Below are 20,244 nucleotides of genomic sequence, written 5' to 3'. Positions count from 1 at the left end.
CCTCCTCCCTCCCTGCTTCCTCCTCCCTCCCTGCTTCCTCCTCCCTCCCTACTTCCTCCTCCCTTCCTCCCTCCCCTCCTCCCTCCCTCCTCCCCTCCTCCTTCCTCCCCTCCTTCCTCTCCACCTTCTCCTCCCCATCCACCCTCACACCCCCTCCTCCTTCTCTGGGACCCACAGCTGGACTGATGCGTTGATACCTGGTTCTCATCTTGAAAAGAAAGTGGCAGCCTGAGCATGGCACTTTCATCTAAGCAGACGACACACATATTTAACCTGAACGGTGAGCAAGGCTGAGGGACTGCCAATGGTTCTAAGTGGCGACGCTCCCTCGGGTCCAGGTAACTTCCCAGACGTCCGAACACCTGTGATGAATAGCCCGTAGCGACTGCACAGGGGCTGGATGAAAAAGTCGGGTCTGGAAGCGGTGGCCTGGCTTTGGGAACCCTAAGGGACCAGTGTTTGCACCCAGCCACCTCCAGTCTGCTGGACAGCTTGGCCAGCCGCGCCATCTTTCCAAGAAAACGAACCCGGTTCCACGGACACGGCAAGGACTTCTTATTTAGATGCTTTCTCCTTTACTCCCGGTGGGAAGGGATTTCAGAGTCGAGGCTGCCGTTTACGGGCTGTGGGATGGCAGCCGTGGGACTGGTTTGGGCGCAGGGTGTCCGGCCCCCAACATCACACAGCGAGGAGGGCGCTTCGTGGCCGAGGGAGGCGCGCTGACCCGTTTGTGTGCTGAGCAGCAGGTCAGGTGGGCGCGTTATGAGTTGTGCACGGAAGACGTAGCAGAAGTCTCCCCCCCACCACCGTCCGTGGTGGCTTGACGCGGAGCGCGTGACCGCAGGGGGCTTGCTGCCGTGCGCGGATGCGGTGTTCGGGGAGGCCTAGGGCGGGGCCTCGACTGCAGACACCTGTTTTTCCCTTTTGGGTCTATTTCAGACCACATTAGGCCCGACTGACGTCAGCGAGCTTGTAAGGAGGAAAACGCAAGCATTACTAAACCTCATTAATTGACTCCTTATTACTTTGAAATGTGAGTCAGCCTCCTCACGCCCAGACTTCAGATGATCTCTGTTCAACCTGTAAAAATAAGTCCACCACAGAAAGGCACTGTACAGTCAGGATTGCGGGGGGATGTGGAGCCCGTGGAGAAGAGCTGTCTGCCTCACGCACCCGCAGCTCCATCACCCAGGCAAACAGTTCATGTGCTAAAAGAATGAAAAATAAAAAAAGCTTTTCTCAACGTTAAGCAGGTCCTGGGAGAACTTCTTCCAGGCATGCCTTTGACAGCATTTTATCTCTTTTTACAGAAATAGTCAAAGGGTCTCTTTTAAACACATGTACTGTTTTCAGCCGAGCATCCTCTCTAGTAAGTCACGGTCCCGGCTGCCGTGGAGGCTAGAAACGGTGCCCAGACCAGCATCCGGTCTTCTCGGAGATGCCAGGCTAGTGGGAGAAAGATGTGAGCACATAAGGATGATGCAAGGTAGAAAGGGACACATCACAAGAGATCTAAGTACAGGAAGAAGTTTTATGCCTGGAGGAACCGGGTGCCTGGCGGAGAACATGACCTGGGCCTTTGCGATTTTGGATGGGTCAGCTTTCCTTTAATCACGTCTTAGCTGGGCTTTGAAAGCGTTTGGCTTGCTGAAGAGCTAGTTTTCGAAAAAGACTTTGGATGAGGAGACGACTGTGGTTTCCTTCCATCTGCTTTAATTGGGTTTGTATAGGCCCCTTGGAGGGGCACGCTCAGCCCCAAGGAGGCCACTGGCAGTGAGCATGCCACTGAGCCTCGAACGCGGGTCTGAGCTGCCCGGGGCCTCTGGATGCAGATGTTTTCCAGGACAGTGCTGTAAACGTAGTTTCTCTTCCTTATGATTTTATTGATAACGTTTTCTTTCCTCCAGCTTACCTTATTATAAGAATATAGCAAATAATGTACATATAACCTATAAACCATGTGTTAATCGGCTGCTTGCGTTACTGGTAAGGCTTCTAGTCGACTGTAGGCTCGTAGTCAAGCTTTTGGGGAGTCACAGGCTAAGCTTGGATTTTCTACTGCTGGGGGGCTTCTCTGAGAGTTCTGGAGGCCGGACATCTGGAATCAAGGTGCCGGAGGGGCTTCCTCCTTTCAGCATCTGGGGGGCCCACGCAGTCCCGAGGCTTCCCGCCAGGGTCTGTCTTCGCCCAGGGTTTCCCTCTTCTTATGAGGCCCACTCTAATTCAGTATGACCCCCTCTATAACTCAACGACATCAGCAGAGACCTTATTTCCAAATAAGGTCACATTCGCAGGTCCCAGCAGTTGGGACTTCAGCATATCTTCTTCGGGGGACAAAACTCAACCGGTAACAAAGAGCAATCTGGCTTTTCTTATCAACCGTCAGTAAGCTGCCTCAGGGTGGATCACGCAGCAGCCCAGGTGTGTGCTTCCTGTCACCAGAGCGACCTTCTGAGCCACGGGATGTCCCCTTACCTGCCTGCTTGCTGCCCAAGGCCACGCGCGGGTCCCCATCGGCAGTGACGGCGTCGTGAGCGTCTCAGCCGCGTCTCCGCTGCGTCCCCGGGAGACGCAGCCTGGGGCGGGCTCCCAAGGACTGGCGGCAGGTGGTGACATGTGACACCGAGCAGATCCCTCCTTGGCGGCAGGTGGTGACATGCGACACCGAGCAGATCCCTCCCACTCCCTCAGCACACAGTCGCCAAAGAAGAGGTTGGCGGGGACCATAAGCCCCAGAGGCCGCCATCGCTCCCGTCCCTAGCCGTGAAGCCGTACTGTTGAGGTGTCCCGGGCCTTCAGGGGGACTCCCGAGGGGGGCCGCCGGAGCATCTGAGAAGCTCCCCAGAAAGCTCCTCCAAGCGCAGCCCTGGTTTATACTCAGGATCCAGCCCTGAAGGCTCATGTTTCATCCATGTTGGTGGCCTCGTCTGGATCCAGGGATGGAAGCAGCTGCTTCCTGTTTGGGAAAAGTCATCCATTGGGCGCGAAAGGAGCTGTGGGCAGGACTGCAGACCCCTGTGGCGCACTGCGGGGCGCGGTCCCCACCCCACTTTCAGCGGGCACTTCTAGTTACCTCTGAATCTCCTGACGTGCTGGGTGCTCCGTAAAGGTGCCCGGTAAACCAGGAGGTGACCAGGAGTGTCGTGGTCTCTGACGCTGAACAGAAAAGTGCTAGAAATCACCATTTCTGGCATTCACACATTTAGCTCACTCACTCAGCAAACTGCCCCGCTTCTGAGATTCAGTGGGGCCTCTGGGTGGATAGCTGCTTCCCAGAAGAGAAAGATCAGGATTTCCCGAAGACTAGCCGCACAAACAGCCCCTCCTGCAGCTGGGTACTGCCCGAGGGCCGGGGGAGCCACGGAAGGGGAAACAGAGAAACTTGTCCCTGTTTCTAACCTGAACTTTGGCTGGCGTCCTGGATCCCACCAGAACCCGCATTAACTCTTCTCAGCGTGTCGTGAAGGTCAGCGGGTGACGCAGCGGCTGCAGGTGGGAAGCGACGCGGGAACAGCTCCGTTGCCCTGCGCACCGACTCCCACCGCCCAGCAAGCGGACACACAGGCCCCGAGGGGGCCGCCTGTTTGTGTGATTTACTAAATTCCCCTCTCTGCTCTTAGACACGGTGACCTAAAGAGAAATATGATCCCCAAGAGTGCCTTCGGGATTGTTTGTTTAAATTAAGTTTCATTTGGATTTAATCTTAACCAAGTCTTCAGAGAGCCGGGCGGGCTCCTGAATGGAAGCACGGCGTGCGCGGACCAATGAACGGGACTGCCCGGCCGGGCGGACTCCTCTTTAAATGAGGGGCTTCCTAATGTCACACTTGGGTGGCACAGGAAGAGCGTAAGATGATTAGTTTATGGTCTAGATCATTGTATTTTTATTACACTCATAAAATCTCTGTTTCTTCTCATTTTCGTAATGGCTTCAATGAGCTTCTCCACCTTCTAAAGACACATTAAATTGTTATGTGCTGGAAGGACCAATTTAGTGGGGCAGTCTGCAAAGCCTGAAAGCTGCAAGTGGGACACATGCTTTGAATTCTCATCTTGTGGTTGGCTTTGCGCTAAGGAAAATGAAGGCATATAGGTTCGGGCATAATTCATATTTATCTGTGGGCTTTTTCATAAACACCAGCAGTTTCCATGAGATTCCAATGTTAATGAGACACAGCACAGTGCCGTAAAAGCATTGACTATTCCCATCACGCGGGAATATAAATCAATATTCAAAGAGGAAAATACCGTGGACACGGCTCTTTTTAAAATACCACTTAAAGGGGGTTACTTAATAACATGAACTATGAAGGAAACGCATTTTATATTTGAGCTATGTGGATTTTTTTTTAAATGACAAGATTCTAATTGGATTGTTATATCTGTATTTAAAAGAAATAGAAGATCTCTTAGATACGAAATTTACATCTAAATGCAGTTGCTTATAAATATTTCTGTCAAGTCACCGTAACCCACTGCGGGGAAAGCAGACTCCTCTTCACTCTATAATTTAATATGCTAATACACGTCTGCAAGTGCCACCTCAGCGTGCCCCATAGAATTCATGGTTTTCGTGATTATGCTCCAGTGTTAACACACAGGCCCACAGCCACGAAGTTGGGAGTTGCGTTTGAGAGGGAGTCCCGTGGAGGGCCTTGGTGTCTGCCCCTCTCCGCATTTGGATGTGCGGCCATCGGTTCGCTGTGTCTGGGAGACGCTTCATGATGTGGCTGCTATGAATTATTAACTCGGTTCTGTTTTCATTGAGGAGCATGGTCATATTCCGTGTAGGTACATGAAACCCCAGCCGCTGCTCTCCGTAAGGAGAGCCTGCTTCTGATAGGACGGCAGCTTCACAAAGCAAAATGGCTTTCTAGTCATGCAGAATAATGACAACGACCAAAAAATGATGGTGTCGACCAGTTTCAATCTGCACCATGCGGAGGGGCGGACATACGCAGAGCGGCGCCCGCCCGCCCGCGGGCCCATGTTGTGGGTTTGTGCCGCGTGGTAGAAAGCTCCCTTCACAGATCCGAAGTTGGGAAGCCAGACCGCTGAAGGCGGGTCTTAAGAGGTTCTCGGTGGTTGTTTTTAGTATTGCATGGACCATGGAGGCTACGGGGCGTGTTCTGAGATGGGAAGCCAGCTATGGAGGAGGAGGGTCCGATGGAAGGGGGATGCTGGTCCCTGCGCGAGCACCTTGGGCCCGCGTCGCTGAGCACGGCCACTGCGCGTGTCGCGTGGACCTGCCAGTCACGCGGTGGCCGCGGGCCTTCCCCTGTCTGCAGATGGTGTGGGAGCGTGGCTGCGTGGTCATCGTCATGCTGACACCCCTCTCGGAGAACGGCATCCGACAGTGTTACCACTACTGGCCCGACGAAGGCTCCAACCTCTACCACGTCTACGAGGTACTCCCCAGGCGCCCGCCCACCCACCCACGGCCGCGGAGAACAGCAGCGCCCCCACCTCCCCGGGCGGCCCCTTCCCCAGGCATCCCCAGGGCCCCGCAGTCCGTAGGTGCCCACACCCTCCAAAAGACCATATGCTGTGGCACCTCGGGTTCTGGCATAAAGAGTGTGGTCTTCATTTTTAAAGTCTTAGGATTCCAAATTCAGACAGGAGGAACCAAAACACATCTACCTCGCAGGGAGGCCCACGAGCCAGGCCCCGAGTAAAGACCCTTCCCGGGTCTGTTGTCGGAAGAGCCCTGCCTGCGCAGCGCTCAGGGCTGTGGGTCTGTAGATTCGACCTTCCTCGAGGGCCGCCTGCTGGCAAGCTTCTTTCTCTAGCTGGACTCCACCCACATCGACAACGAACTGCACCAACTTGGGCAGTTCAACACGTACCAGCATGCATCTGTTGTTTTGCATTAAAAATTAGTCAGAAGGCCAAAGTCCCATGGTGGAAGCGTGAAGATGAATCCTAGATCACAGAGTCGTGGCTTTTGGGCTGCTGAGAAGGGGCTTGGCCCCGAGAAGTGCCGAGTCACGCTATCTGAGTGACTCCTTTGGTCTCCTCTCCACCTCTAGCTGATAACCACCTGCAGTGAAACCTAAGTTATAGTGGAACCCACAGGTGTTCTTGTTCCAAGGTATAGTTTTTCTTGAAGGTTTAGATAGCTTAGAAATACAAAAGATGAAAGCTGGAATCGTTTTGGGTTGTAACACAATTTTCTCATAATCTGACTAATGCACCTAGGTGACATTAAAAACCCACAGTTATCTTTTGCATAAACCCCGTTAAAACTGAGAAGGTGGGAAGAGCCATTAAGCCCGCTGTCGACCCACATGCGGTCCTCGTAGTACCCGCCCTTCGCTGCTCAGAGTGGCTCCCTGCTCAGACAATGCTTTACGTCCCAATGCACCCTGTCTTCCTGTCTAGGTAAACCTAGTCTCCGAGCACATCTGGTGTGAGGATTTCCTCGTGAGGAGCTTCTATCTGAAGAACCTTCAAACCAACGAGACGCGCACGGTGACTCAGTTCCACTTCCTGAGCTGGTATGACCAGGGAGTGCCTTCCTCCGCGAGGTCCCTCCTGGATTTCCGCAGGTATGACAAACAGCGCTCTAAGCAGGGTAACGTGTTAGAGTGTGGGCATAAGAGAGGGGGGAACGCGGTCTGATACCAGATCTCCTGTGTCTAAGAGGCCATTTGCTGTAAGACACGCCATCCGTTTTATATTTATAGATTATAAATATACAGTTGATCCTTGAACAACACGGGGTTGAGGCACCAACAACCCCCACACAGTTGAAAATACACGTTTAACTTTTGACTCCCCCGAAACGTAACTTCTAATAACCTCCTGTTGACTGGAAGCCTTACCGGTAACATAAGAAGTCAATTAACACATAGCTTGCATGGTGTGTGTATTATACGCTGTAGTCTTACAATAACAGTACGCTGGAGAAAAGAAAATGTTATGAAGAAAATCACAAGGAAGAGAAAATACATTTTCAGCGTCATCCTGTATTTATCAAAAAAAAAAAACTCAGGTGTAAGTGGACCAGCGCAGCTCAGAGCCATGTTGTTCCAGGGTCAACTGTATTGATGATTATATATAGGAGAGGGGAGGGGAAGGAGATTATGTTAAAGGCACATATTAACTGAAAGATGTTTTCTGGTTTTAGAGGAGTTAAAAAGGGGGGGGACATAGATGCCTTAGAATTGTGGAAATGCGGTCATTATTTCTGATAAGATTCTCCAAGTGGTAGAGTCCTGAAGTTCATGCTTCACGGAATATGGATGAGGAAAAGGCAGATTTTTAGTTTGGATACTATCTGGTTGGACAGGATAATGAGATGTAACAAGTGTGGGGCCAGATTCCAGCCCGGGTGACCTTAGACCTTGGGGGAGAGCCTGCATGGAAGCAGCACGTGACTGTGTAGTCTAGTGACAGTCTGGAAACGTCCAGTCTTTGTTCACGCTCCGGTCAGCCAGTCGCCCAGGGGGCTGTCTTGTTTTAAAGTGTGTTTATTGAACTGTTGAGATGAATGCTGGACTCCATCTTTCAGGAAGATGTTGACAAGGCAAAAAAGGGGGAAAGTTAAGATGGAAGCTTGGATTGTCCATTGGATTCGGTGATAACGGTGGTCAGCACTGGCTGTTGCATGGTGGTGAAGAATGAGCAGCCACCAAGCGAGGCAGGCGTTGAGCAGCATGATAACTGAGCTCTCCGTTCCGTAGAGCCCCTCTTAACGTTTAACGGATTGGAAACCTGCCTGATCACAAAAGCAGACAGAGATCCAAAACAACGAACTAAGAAATAAAATGCACCTTAATCCAGCATTGTACCCAATCACAGAGTGATTTGTATCTGAACAGTTACCATCCTTGAGTCTCCGGCTATGTAACTCGAGACAGTGGGGTTTCAGGCTGATCTCTGCATTTCTTTAATTTGTGTGTTAGACATTCTCAAGGTTATTGTGATACTATTTCTTTTGCCTTTTAGTCTACTTTGAAAAGCAAAACAGAATTTTTGTTTGAATAGTTCTTTGGATCAAATAGCGTGTGAAAGAGCTCCCGGAGAGACGCGCACATGGCATCTCAGCCATGGCGCACGTTTGCTGACCTCGCCCAGAGAGGCCGAGCGCGCACGATGCATCGAGTCCTGAACGCACCGCAAAGCACTGACTACACACAGTTCCCTCCCAATCCACCCCCACGTCCTGGCTGTCAGATACCTTTCCTTAATACAAATTTATGCCTAAAGACAGGCTATCTAAAAATCTGACCTAGGGCGCATTTCCTGAGATAGAGTCTTCGAGAGAAACAGCCGTTACTGGCAAAATGGATGTGGCTACACAGATCATCCTAACCCCCGTCTTTACGCTCATCCAGTGGGTTTGTACATATATGCATATGGGCGTACGTCGAAATCCATATCCATATATGGAACTGAACAGTACACAACCAGCCGTCTGTGCTTACAACCTGTCCTGAAGAAACACGGACTCCCAAAGTTCCCTTTCCCCAGAGGCTTAGGAGATACGGCTCCAGAGGTTTTTGTCCAGTTGAAATTTGCAAGTCCATCAGAATCAAAAGCTTTGCTGGCTTGCCTGCCTCGGCACCGCCCAGTCTTCCAGACCTGGCTGCCTGTCGTGCGCTCGCTCACTGGACAGTGGGCACGAGCGATCGCGTTCTCGGGAGCATCACTCTCGGGCACGGACTGCCGCTTTGGGGTTTTCTGGGTAAAAGAGCCACCCAAAGTTCAGCAATCGGGAAGAGGCTTCGGCTTCCGAAGACACTGGTCGCCTTACGCGCAGGTCTCCCCCTCCCCCCACCCCCACCCCGACCCCGACCCCGAACACTTGCCCAGCCTTCCCCCACTCTGGCCAGGGTGCGTCGGGCACGGAGACGTGTAATTACAGACTTCTGGAGCCCAGAGGGAGCACATTTCCACTCTAAAGAGAAGCTGCAAAAACCAAGAGATAATTAGCATCACATGTGAGGGCTTTGCTTTTAAAAACTCTCTCTCTGTCTCTGAGTCTCTCCCTTCTTGCTGTGGGCAACGGCACTCACAACGCTGATCCCTGTAGAAACGGACAGACCCTTACTTTGCCAGCTACGAGCGGTGGCCAGTGTCATTTTTGTGATGTTGCAGCTAGTAATATGAGCCCAGTTGCATAGTCACAAAAGTGATCATTGGAGGCTGTGATTCTGCTGCAGGGCAGTGGGGGAAAAAGCCCCTTTTCCGAGCCTCTCACGACCTCTGACCTTTGCTTGCTGTTGGTCGCATGGCGGTTCCTTCTCACTCAGTGACCCGGGGGTTGGTTTGTATTACTAATCGTTCTTTCTCGTGAATTCCTCCTGTTGAAATATATATAATATCCATTTTCCTGAATGTTTGCAATCTCTTGCTGACTGATGGTTTGTTCTAATCGAGTCAAACAAGACAGCTGTGTATTTCTCATCTTCATGAATACGCTGCATCTCTGTCTTGGGTCAACCAGGTGAACGCTTTTGTGGACTACGTTTCGCTTTTTACTTTTCTATTTGTGATGTTTTATGTTGTAATAATACAAGCACGTGACTCTTTGTAAATAAAATTCTAAACCATGGCAGCTGCACATTGTATTCACACTGCGCGTCTCCTTGATTGTTCGTGGCTGTTTGTAAATAGGTTTAGCCCGGGGGGGGGGGCCAGCATGGATTATTAAAGCCGCATTGAAACCTCCCTGGGTCCTGCGGAGGCAGCCAGTTGCAATGTGCTGGAGAAAGTAATACTTCAAATATTCTGTAACAGGAGAGCAGGGACCGCGGAAGCAGTTATTAGAGCATTTAGTCTTCTGTAAGAGCAGTTATTCTTTTTTTTTTAAAAAAGATTTTATTTATTTGAGAGAGAGACTGAGAGAGAGAGAGAGCACAAGAGGGGGGAGCGGGAGAGGGAGAAGCAGACTCCCCGCCGAGCAGGGAGCCCGATGCGGGACTCGATCCCGGGACTCCAGGATCATGACCTGAGCCGAAGGCAGACGCTCAACGACTGAGCCACCCAGGCGCCCCTAAGAGCAGTTATTCTTAATGCATTTTGCCAAAAACGGGGCTGACCAGCTATGAATGGGACACTCCTGTTCTCCTGGCCCCTTACAGTTACGGTTTTCTGAAACTGATACAGTCCAAACAAGGGAATTTGGTGGTTGTTTGTTTCTTTTTTTTTTTTTTAATGTACTACTTTTGCGCTTGGCCCCATCAGAAAAAATGCCCAGAACCTGGAGATTGAGCAGTGTGTGAGAGGCAAACGTTGAGCCTGGACTACCAAGTATGAACTATCACAGACTGTTGGAGGTTCACATCTAAAAGATTCAGCGACCAAGAGATTTCTAATAAAATCTTCTGTTTGAAAGTAAAAGGCCCATAGGAATAAAGCCTCCCTAAATCTAATCTGACCCTGAGCTTGCTTGATTCTGCACACACACGCATGCACACACCGGGCGTGCACACACGTGCACAAGGGGGGCGAGCATGCCCACGCACAACCTTGTTGGAGCTGGTGGGCCTCACGTCGCTCACACTGAGGTACATCCTGAGGATCTGGCATCATTTTGTCAGACCTAAAGCTCATGTTGCCTTTACAACCTGAGTCAAGAATGGGAGTTTTAAGATTTTTTTTTCTTAATTTTAAAGTAATCTCTACACCCAGCCTGGGGCTCGAACTCACAACCCCAAGATCAAGAGTTGAACATCCACCAGCTGGGCCAGCCAGGCGCCCCAAAGAATGGGAGGTTTTAGATGGAGATATTAGTCGATTCATTTTCCAGTCTGTTTTATTCTCAAAGGCCCAAGAACCTTCCGGGCATTCTGGCCCACTGTTGATTTCAGTGAGTTCACTTGTACTTCCTTCACCTTCCCAAGAAACCCTCACACTGCAGTGGACCTCGAAAGTAAGAAAAAGTCCAGCAGAAATAGCCACGTGGCCATAGGGACCCTGAGCAGCTTGTTCTACCCATGTTTCTGGGTCTTCTCATTTTTAAGACATCTTGGGTGGTATGCAAGCTCCACATGCCACCAATCACTGCTGCCCTGGTGGGCTCCCCACCATGTTGTCTGGGCTCTGCTCTGGGGGCAGACATGGAAATACCCGCTGGGCACCGCACCAGCCGCCTCCTCCCTCGCCCCCCCCCCCCCCCCCCCCTCCCCCCTCGGCTCTGAGGTTTCGAGGCAAGGCCACCAGTTGACAGAATATGAGCTTCCAGCTGACTCTGCTGGGCAGGCAAGCCTTCACAAAGATGTGTGATGTTTTCCCATGTCCAGTGCAAGGAAAAAGATTTTTATTTCTGCACTGTCATTCGTTTTAAATTTAGCTTCATGTCATATACGTTGCAGAAATTCCTAGGGAGCATTTTAGAACACGGCCCTTCACACATTTTTTCATTGACTTTTCTCTATTCAGAAATATTTTATTGAGAAATCTGATGTCCTTTGTAAACACGCTTAGTTGTTTCACTTTCAACAAATTTGGAGCTGATACAGTGGATTTGAAATCAGGGCTTTGTTTTGATTTAAGGCTTGGTTACAAAATAATCTATGCTTATTGTTAATTCTCATAAATTCTGGTCTAAAATCTGCACAGCAGAGTTGTTTGTAAACATACGCAGATTTGTACAAAGGAAGGACTTGTCTCAACTGCGGTTTCTCCGCAATTTAGAAATCCGACCAAATGGACGGATCCAGAAGGACCTGTAAGATGCTGTTTTGAGACAATAGAGTAATAGTATATTCCAGTATGATGTCTAGAATGTAAGAAATTTTGAGCACAAATTGCAAAACTCAGACATTTTAGCAAAGAACGTAGATCCTCATGTAACAACCAACCAGTCAGCTGATCGGAGCTGCAGACGGAGGGGTAGGACAGGCTGGTGATGGAAGCCCCGGGTTCTCACTTGGAAAGGGAAAGGGAAATGGCAAAAATGTAAGAATTGTTTTTAAAGCTCTGTCTAATCATTTAATATTGAAAAGAAAAATAAATCTTTGAAAATGTGTGTGTAATTTTGATTTTCTTTGTCAAAACAGGCTATTCTTGCAAAACGATGTCAAAGATACGGTCTATTTGTTTCGGCGTAAGAGTTAGTTTGCAAGACATAAGAGTCGTAGTGCATAACCATGATTTCTGTCTCTTTTTATTTCAGAAAAGTAAACAAGTGCTACAGGGGCCGTTCTTGTCCAATAATTGTTCACTGCAGGCAAGTACAACTTTTCACACGGATTAAGCGGTGCTCCCTACCTGACAAGAAAGCTACAGTTAAATATACCCGCCGAACTCTGTCCTTGCTTCGTAATGCACCTAACTGGCACTTCTGAAGGGAACCAAAGCTGCAGACGGAGGTTTCTAGGCCGCTCATGACGGGCGTGGCGTGCGTGCCCCGCTGCGCCGCACGACCTGCCTGGGCCGCCCCGGTGCTGGGCCCCGCAGGCCACGGCCGCACGCGCGGCCTCACACCCTGTGTTTTCTCAAGCCCGCGTGCTGCCCCCACACAAACACCTTGGGACGGGATTGTCCATCCGTGGCAATGTCTCAGCCGCCAACTCAGCTGAGGTTTGGATGCTGGGGAATGCTCGGGGCCCGTTAGGAGCAGGGACAGCATCGGGAATTAGCACAGGGATGGCCTTGCCCCGTGTAGGATGGGAGTCTGGCCTTTGGTAAAATCCAGCGGCTCCTCAAGCACGTTACAGCCACGCAGATAAGCAGAGGGCCGCCCGAAACTCACTGTCGGGGTGCTGTCTCCCCGGGCTTCACACCCTCCTCATCTGGGTAAAGAACCTGCTCCGATTGGTAGAACTGTCCTACAGAAGGTTCCTTTCTGCTGAATGGAAAGGAGCTCTGTCCCAGGATCAGACCCCTAGTCTGTCAGTGTGTGTGTGTGTGTGTGTCGGGTGCGTGTGTATCCGTGTGTGTTTGTGTAACCGCATGTGTGTCTGTCGGGTGCGTGTGTATCCGTGTGTGTTTGTGTGACTGCATGTGTGTGTGTCTGTCGGGTGTGTGTGTATCCGTGTGTGTTTGTGTGACTGCATGTGTGTGTGTCAGGTGTGTGTGTGAATGTGTGTACCTGTCGGGTATGTGTATATGTGTGTGTTGGGTGTGTGTGTGCATGTGTGTACGTGTGTATCACTGTGTGTGTAACTGCATGTGTGTGTGTTGTCAGGTGCGTGTGTATCCGTTTGTGTTTGTGTGACTGCATGTGTGTGTGTGTCAGGTGCGTGTGTATCCGTGTGTGTGTGTAACCGCGTGTGTGCATGTCTGTCGGGTGTGTGTGTATCCGTGTGTTTGTGTAACCCCATGTGTGTGTTTGTCGGGTGCGTGTATATCCGTGTGTGTGTGTGACCGCGTGTGTGCATGTCTGTCGGGTGCATGTGTGTCAGTGCGTGTGGTGTGTCCCTGCGTGTGTCCGCGTGCTTCCACGTGGGTGTGTGATGAGGACCCGAGCCGGCCACAGCGGTCACCGGTGTGTGCAGGGGTCCGAGCAGCTGTGGGAGGGAGGGAGGCCCGTCTGCAGCGGGACAGGTAGGGCCACCTACCTGTGCAGTGGGGATGGGGTGGTGAGCGAGCTCTGCACACGTGCGCACCCTGTGGGTCCCCGCGGCTCTTCCAGCTCCTGGTTTGAGGGTCTGGTAAAGCCAGAGCCCCTGAGCCTTTCCCACAAAGGCCGCCGAGACCCCACCAGGTCTCCCAGGACCGCGGCCGGCGTTCAGCCGCAAACAGGGCGCTTGGTCCCGTCATCCCTGGTCCGGCAGTGGACACAGCTGCCTTTGCGAGGAGTGGGCATGGGACAGTCTGTCGAGCAACTGCTCCCGGGGGACTCGCAGCCTCTGAGACGAGGGGAGACGCGCCCTCATGCCTCACAAAGCGGCCGCCTTCCCCAGGAAGGAGCCTCCCTGCCCTCCGCGGGCTGATGTCCTCTCCCGGGGACCCCAGTCACAGCTGGGGTGACTTCTCGCTCACCCCAGTGCAAACACCCTCAGCGCGGACACAGCCAGACGCATCCTTTGTTTATTCTGACAAAACTGACCACGTCTTTGGCCAGAGAGGGAGGAAAAGGGAGACAGGAGCAAACCTACGCAGACACCATAGCTCATCCACACTGCCGGTGATGCTAAGGCTCCTCTCCCCCTCCTCCCCTTCCTGCTCCCCTTCCTCCTCCCCTTCCTGCTCCCCTTCCTCCTCCCCTCCTCCCCTTCCTCCTCCCCTTCCTCCTCCCCCTCCTCCCCTTCCTCCTCCCCCTTCTCCCCTCCCCTGTCTCCCTTCCCCCTCCTTTCCCCTCCCCCTCCTCCCCCTCCCCTCTCCCATCCTGTGATTCTTCTCACCCCACTTTCTTCCTCTTTCAAATTCAAGCCTTCCTCTCCCCCCACGAGCCCCACTTAACACGGAGGGAAATACGCTGTCGCTGGCTTTGGTGGGCGTGGGGTTCCCGTGGCCGGCGGTGTTCTCACCTCTCCCCTTCCGTTGGCAGCGACGGCGCGGGCAGGAGCGGCACCTACGTCCTGATCGACATGGTTCTCAACAAGATGGCCAAAGGTGAGGCGGGGAGCGTGGCTGCTTTGTGGCGGCCAAGCTGGGACCGCGTTGCCGTGGCAACCTGGGGGTAATACTCTCCTCGGCTTTGGAGGAGATTAGCCGATGCTTGTCCCTTTCCTGAGTCACGTGAAGGCTGTTTGCAGCAAGCAGGGTATTTCCGGGGCAAGCGCACAGTAGGTGTGGGTAAGCAGCTGCTGCAGAGGTCACGATTAAGGTCAGCGCCGAGGCAAAGACCGCCTTCGGCTCCTTGACTGCTGCAGCAGATCAGTGTCCTTCACGCGTTCCGTGCAAACCTCCCTGTTGCTAAAGCTGTGTGTGCGGGGTGCAGTATCGTGCGCCTGCCGTGGCCTTCTCCCCCAGCAACCCCTCAACACCCCCGTCCAGCACACTTTCACCCCTGCAGCCCCTGCAGCCCCCGCACACACACACGGTGCACAGGGCTTTGCCCTGAAGCATCCTAACCCGAGAGGAGGAGGCACCGGTCCGGCAGCTGGGGCTGCAGGCCCGGCCTGCGAGGGGCCCCCCTCAGCCAGCAGCGAGCTGCTCCCCTGGGGCCGAGCCTAAGCCTAGCCCTCCGGCCCCCTTTGCCCCTGTGGAGGTGTGGACGCTGAGCTGGTCTGGTCGCTCAAACGTGCTCCCCGCGCCAAAGCCCTGAGGTGTCTCCTTAGAGACCAGGGAGCATGCTCCACAGCCACTTTCGGGAAGGACTCACAATGGACCTGCGTCATGGACACGCGAATTACCATGGCGACTGAGGAATCCTGCGGCATTTCCTAAGCCTCTCTGAGAAAACACCGCTCTTCCCACAGTGCCTGTCCATATCCCACGGACTCGGAAGGACTCGAGCTGAGTGGGGACACCTTCCGTCTTTCTCACCCGTGAACAAAGCGTTCTCTCCGTCTATGCGCACGCGTGCCCAGGCCTGCGTGTTCTCACGGACGGGCCCCTGCCTTCCAGGACGCCCATCCTTCATCCCTTGCCCAGAAAGAGCAGGCGCTGACGATAGAAATGAGTTTCAGTACCTTTTCACACAGATGCTGGCAACTCCAAACTAAGCATTTTCCATCCCCCACTTTCTTCTGGTTAAAAAGGAGAAAAAGGGAACGCGTCCCGAGACCAAGGATGTGGGTGTGCAGCCCGCTGTCTTACACACAAGGACCCGCACGCCCGAGTGATGGATGCCGTACGACCGGCGACTGGAGGGCCCAAACCAGACCCCGGGCCGTGCGCCCCGTACCCTGCTCCATGTCTGCAACCCCCCCGGGGGGGGCCACGGCAGAGAGCAAGAAACTGGCTTTGCACCATCAAATCCTATCTTAAGTGCCCTAAATTAGCTGAGCGCCGGCGATGCGCAAAGAAACCGAAGCAAAAAGGCAAATGATCCGATACTGTTTTTAATGACCTATTTTGGTTTTTGAGCCTAACACAACCCTAACATTTTAGTTAAACTTTCCTAGCTATTGATGCCACTGTGCCTTATCAAATACATCTTTCCATTTGCAAATGTGCAATTATTGGGAGCTCGGAGCTCTTAAGAGAATCTACCGTTCCTCCCTTACACCCGCCCCTCCCTTTCTGCCTGTTGCACACGTGGTATTTCCCTCCCATTAGACCAGAATTCCTTCGGAAGCCTGTGGACCCTCGTTGGTATTTGAGTGACCCCCGTGGTGGAAAAGCAACGTGACACGGTAACCCACGGTGCACATCTGCCTCAGAATGGAACCGGCTCCCCCACAGGCAGCGGACGGACGCCACCGCTTTCTCAGTACTGTGGGGGTCACGTTGGTGTCCTGGATTTTCAGAGGTGCAGACCTGCTTCACCAGAAGCAGCGCAGCCGAAGAATGTGGCAGCCCGAGGGGCCGGCAGGGGCGGGGCTGGCTGCATTGTCCGAGGCCGGCCTGCCATTGAGTGGCTCCGCTGTAGGATGGACCGTCAGACCCCCTTCAAGTGTGGTCAGCCTTCAACAATGGAGCCCAGCCGAGTGGAACTGGCCAAGGAGGGCAGTCTCCAGGCCACGTCTGAGATGGTCACCCCCATTCTGTTCTTGACCTGCTCCCCTCTGCCCAGGGGGCGTGCAGTGTGAAATCCTCTGACCTGGGGCCTGGGCTGGGTCTCCGGAGGGATCAAAGGGCAGGGCGGCCCCTCGCTGGCCGAGGTGGGTCTTTCCCAGGCCGCCACACTGCGCAGCTGCCTGGGGTTTTGTTCTGGCTCGAGCTGCCAGCCCGGTGGGGCCTGGGCTGCCTTTGTCTGGCCTGAGAAGCTGGAGGCCGCGCTGCAGACCCAGCGTTCATCAAATGATCAAAGGCCCAAAGCCTGGACACGAAACCTTTCTTCCCATTTCCTTTTCTTAGAAGGAATGAATTGCATGCGGACCAAAGAATGCACTTCCAAAGCTCCCCTGCATGGCCGGCCTGCGCGGGGCACCCACACCCTCGAGCCCTCGCAGGCCCAGCTGCGGCCCCACGCGCATCACTCGGGCTCCCGGGGATTAAGGCCCGCGTCCTAGTTAGGGGCGAGAACGCGCGAGGCGCAATTCAAGCTTTCTCCACGGTCTAGTTTATTAGCAAGCAGACGACAATGCAGTTTGATATCAAAGCAAATAGGCTCCTGCTCTCTGCCCCGTCTGCAAAATCCTCCTGCACATCCCCTGCTGCCACGAGTGCATTTCTCACTCACAGTTAATATTTTCATCAGAACCCGTTTTCAGGAGCGTGCTCCTCTCTCACCGGAGAACGAGGCTCAAGTGTAGCCGGAATGTGTCTGCAGCCAAGATGTTTTCCAAAGTTGTGCCTTTTAAATTTGTGTCCGTGACATCTCTTCGGCCAGGTGTTTTTGTTTTTGTTTTTGTTTTTAGTTGCAATTTCTTAAAGGAAGTGGGTGCCAGGCGGAGGGTCACCCTGAGGCAGCGGCTGCTAGCTGGCCCTGTCACTCGCCGGGGGGCCATCACAGATACCCACCCACTGAGCCCCACTGGGCTGCTCTGAGTGCGCACCACGGCCTCCCCGCTGCGGCTCGTGTTCGGAAAGCCCCCTGGAGCTTGGGGAGGCCCATTCCTTTGTCTGCCGAGGGCCTCAGGACCAGGGACCTCACTGTACATGGGACTCCCTGCCCCTCAGGCGCACAGGTTGCGGACGTGCCACTGAAGTGGCCAAGCGGTGGGAATGTGGGCGGGCCTGCGCGTCCACGAGGCCGTGGGTCCAGCACCTCCTTCCGTCTCAGCAGCCTGACCTGCTTCCTGTTTTCTGTCGCACGGTGCCCCTCAGCCAACAGCTGCCTGCAGGAGGGCACGTAACAGCTCCATTCTGGTCACTGTCCCTAAAACTCACGGTGCCGCGGGCCTCGTTCCTGGGAACCCCGGCCTGTGTCCTTCCGTGACGGGATTAGCTCGCTTAGTGTCCTCCAGGCTCACCCATGGCGCAGGTGACTGGAACATAGTCCGTCATGTGGACAGACCACACTTTGTTGACCGATCACCCCCGACGGATGGACACTGGGGGCGCGTCCAGCCTGCAGCCCCTGTGCGTCATGCTGCCACGAACGTGGGCGTACAAACACCTCTCTGAGTTTCTGCTTCCTCCTCTTCGGGGTACAGACCCAGAGTGCAGTTGCGGAACCACATGCTCGTTGGATGGTTAACTCTCTGAGGACCTGCCACACTGTTTTCCTCAGCGGCTGCTCCATTTCACTCTCCCACCAGCAGCTCACGAGGGGTCTGATCACGCCACGTCTTTTCCAGCCTTCGTTATTCTGTGTTTTTGGAAGTAGCCATCCTAATGTGTGTGAAGGGGTGTCTCGTGGTGGTTTTGATTTGCATTTTCCTAATGAGTATGATATTGAGCATCTTTTCATGTTTGTTGGCTATTTGGATATTCCCTTTGGAGCATTTTTGCCCATTTTTTAATTGGGCTATTTGGTTTTAGTTGTTATTGAGTTATAGAGGTTCTTTATATATTCTGAATATTAATCCCTTATCAGATATGTGATTTGCAAATATTTCCTCCCATAGAGTGGGGAAATTCTATGGGAGAAAAATGTATGTTCATTCTCCCAACGGTGTCCTTGGTGCACGAAAGCATTTAGTTTTTATGAAGTCCCATTTGTCTATTTTTCCTGTTGTTGCCTATGCGTTTAGTGTCCTGTCCAGGAAATCTTTTGCCAAAGCCAATGTCATGAAGATTCTCCCCACATGAATCACTATATTGCACTCCTGAAACTAATATAACACTATATGTTAACTACACTGGAATTAAAATCTAAAACTCAATAAAACTAAAAAACAAAAATAAATAAAAGCAATAACATATACATGCCTGTCAAAAGGTTACCAAAACATATAAAGCAGAAAGGGCAAATTTTCTTACCTCCTCGCCTTCATCTGCAGTTGTGATGACCCTTAACCTCTTTAGCATGCATCATTTTAGGCCTTTCTATATGAACACATACAATTTTTATCTATTTAGCTGATTTTTCCCTAGAGTAAAACATAATCAATATGGGAAATACACAGAAGAATTTTTTAAACCTATCCCCAACTGTGTTTATGTGTCTACATTTAAAGATTTTTTTTTTTTATTTATTTATTTGAGACAGAATGAGAGAGAGAGAGCACATGAGAGGGGGGAGGGTGAGAGGCAGAAGCAGGCTCCCTGCCGAGCAGGGAGCCCGATGCGGGACTCGATCCAGGGACTCCAGGATCATGACCTGAGCCGAAGGCAGTCGCTCAACCAACTGAGCCACCCAGGCGCCCATGTGTCTACATTTAAAGTGGTGTCAGACAATGGCTCTGTGGAGGTGACACTTTTATTACTGTTTCGCAGGTAAAGACATTTGGGCTTACCTCACCAGGGTCGCACAGCCATCAGGTGGCCTCACTGGGATGTGACTTCACAGCCCGGGTCCTCGATACCATTGCCTCTTCCATGCCAATGAACAGACCACCCCATTTTTAAAGTTTGCAGCGAATTGTCTGGTATAAGAAATGCACATCAAACCCACCATGAACTATCAGCTTACACCCATTAGGATGCCTATTATTCACACACACAAAAAAAGGGGGGCGCCTGGGTGGCTCAGTTGGTTAAGCGACTGCCTTTGGCTCAGGTCATGATCCTGGAGTCCCTGGATCGAGTCCCGCATCGGGCTCCCTGCTCGGCGAGGAGCCTGCTTCTCCCTCTAACCCTCCCCCCTCTCATGCTCTCTCTCTCATTCTCGCTCTCTCAAATAAATAAATCTTAAAAAAAAAAAAAAAAAAAGATTTCCCTCTACGTTTTCTTGTAAGAGATATTAACTTTTAATAGCAGGTCAAATTCAGAGCACCTGGGTGGCTCAGTCGGTTAAGTGTCTCTTGATTTTGGCTCAGGTCATGGTCTCGGTCAGAGGAATCTGCTTCAGATTCTCTCTCTCCCTATACCGCTCCCCCTACTCTCTCTCACTCTCTAAAATAAATTTTAAAATCTTAAAAAAAAAAAGAGCAGGTCAAAGAAGAAGATGGGATACTAGCTTCGGGAACCAAGAGAGATGACCAAGCAGAAAGATTAACTGGACTAGTTGAGAGTCCGGCCCGCTGTGTGTCTTCACACCGTGACTCATTATCTATTATAAGTAATGATATCAAAATATATTTTTAAAAATGTTTCCCAGCTTTACTAAGACATAATTGCAATAAAACATTGTGTAAGTTTAAGGTATACAACGTGGTAAATCGGTAAATGTGTGTATTATAAAATGATTGCAAAA

At 52.0% G+C, this 20,244-nt stretch overlaps 1 protein-coding gene across 1 annotated transcript in view; it reads left to right on the top strand.

Annotated features, from left to right (window-relative positions):
• Positions 1-20,244, top strand: part of PTPRN2 (protein tyrosine phosphatase receptor type N2) — a 119,153-nt gene that overhangs the window by 82,356 nt on the left and 16,553 nt on the right. The window contains exons 10-13 of the mRNA XM_035029802.1: positions 5,288-5,407; positions 6,381-6,547; positions 12,124-12,177; positions 14,443-14,507. Of these exons, the coding sequence (XP_034885693.1) occupies positions 5,288-5,407; positions 6,381-6,547; positions 12,124-12,177; positions 14,443-14,507 (406 nt within the window). The remainder of the gene's footprint in view (positions 1-5,287; positions 5,408-6,380; positions 6,548-12,123; positions 12,178-14,442; positions 14,508-20,244) is intronic.

This window comes from Mirounga leonina, unplaced genomic scaffold (assembly GCF_011800145.1).
Source record: "Mirounga leonina isolate KUSES-001 unplaced genomic scaffold, KU_Mleo_1.0 Mir_321, whole genome shotgun sequence".
Lineage (NCBI taxonomy): Eukaryota > Metazoa > Chordata > Mammalia > Carnivora > Phocidae > Mirounga > Mirounga leonina.
This window is presented reverse-complemented; position numbering and strand designations above follow the sequence as displayed.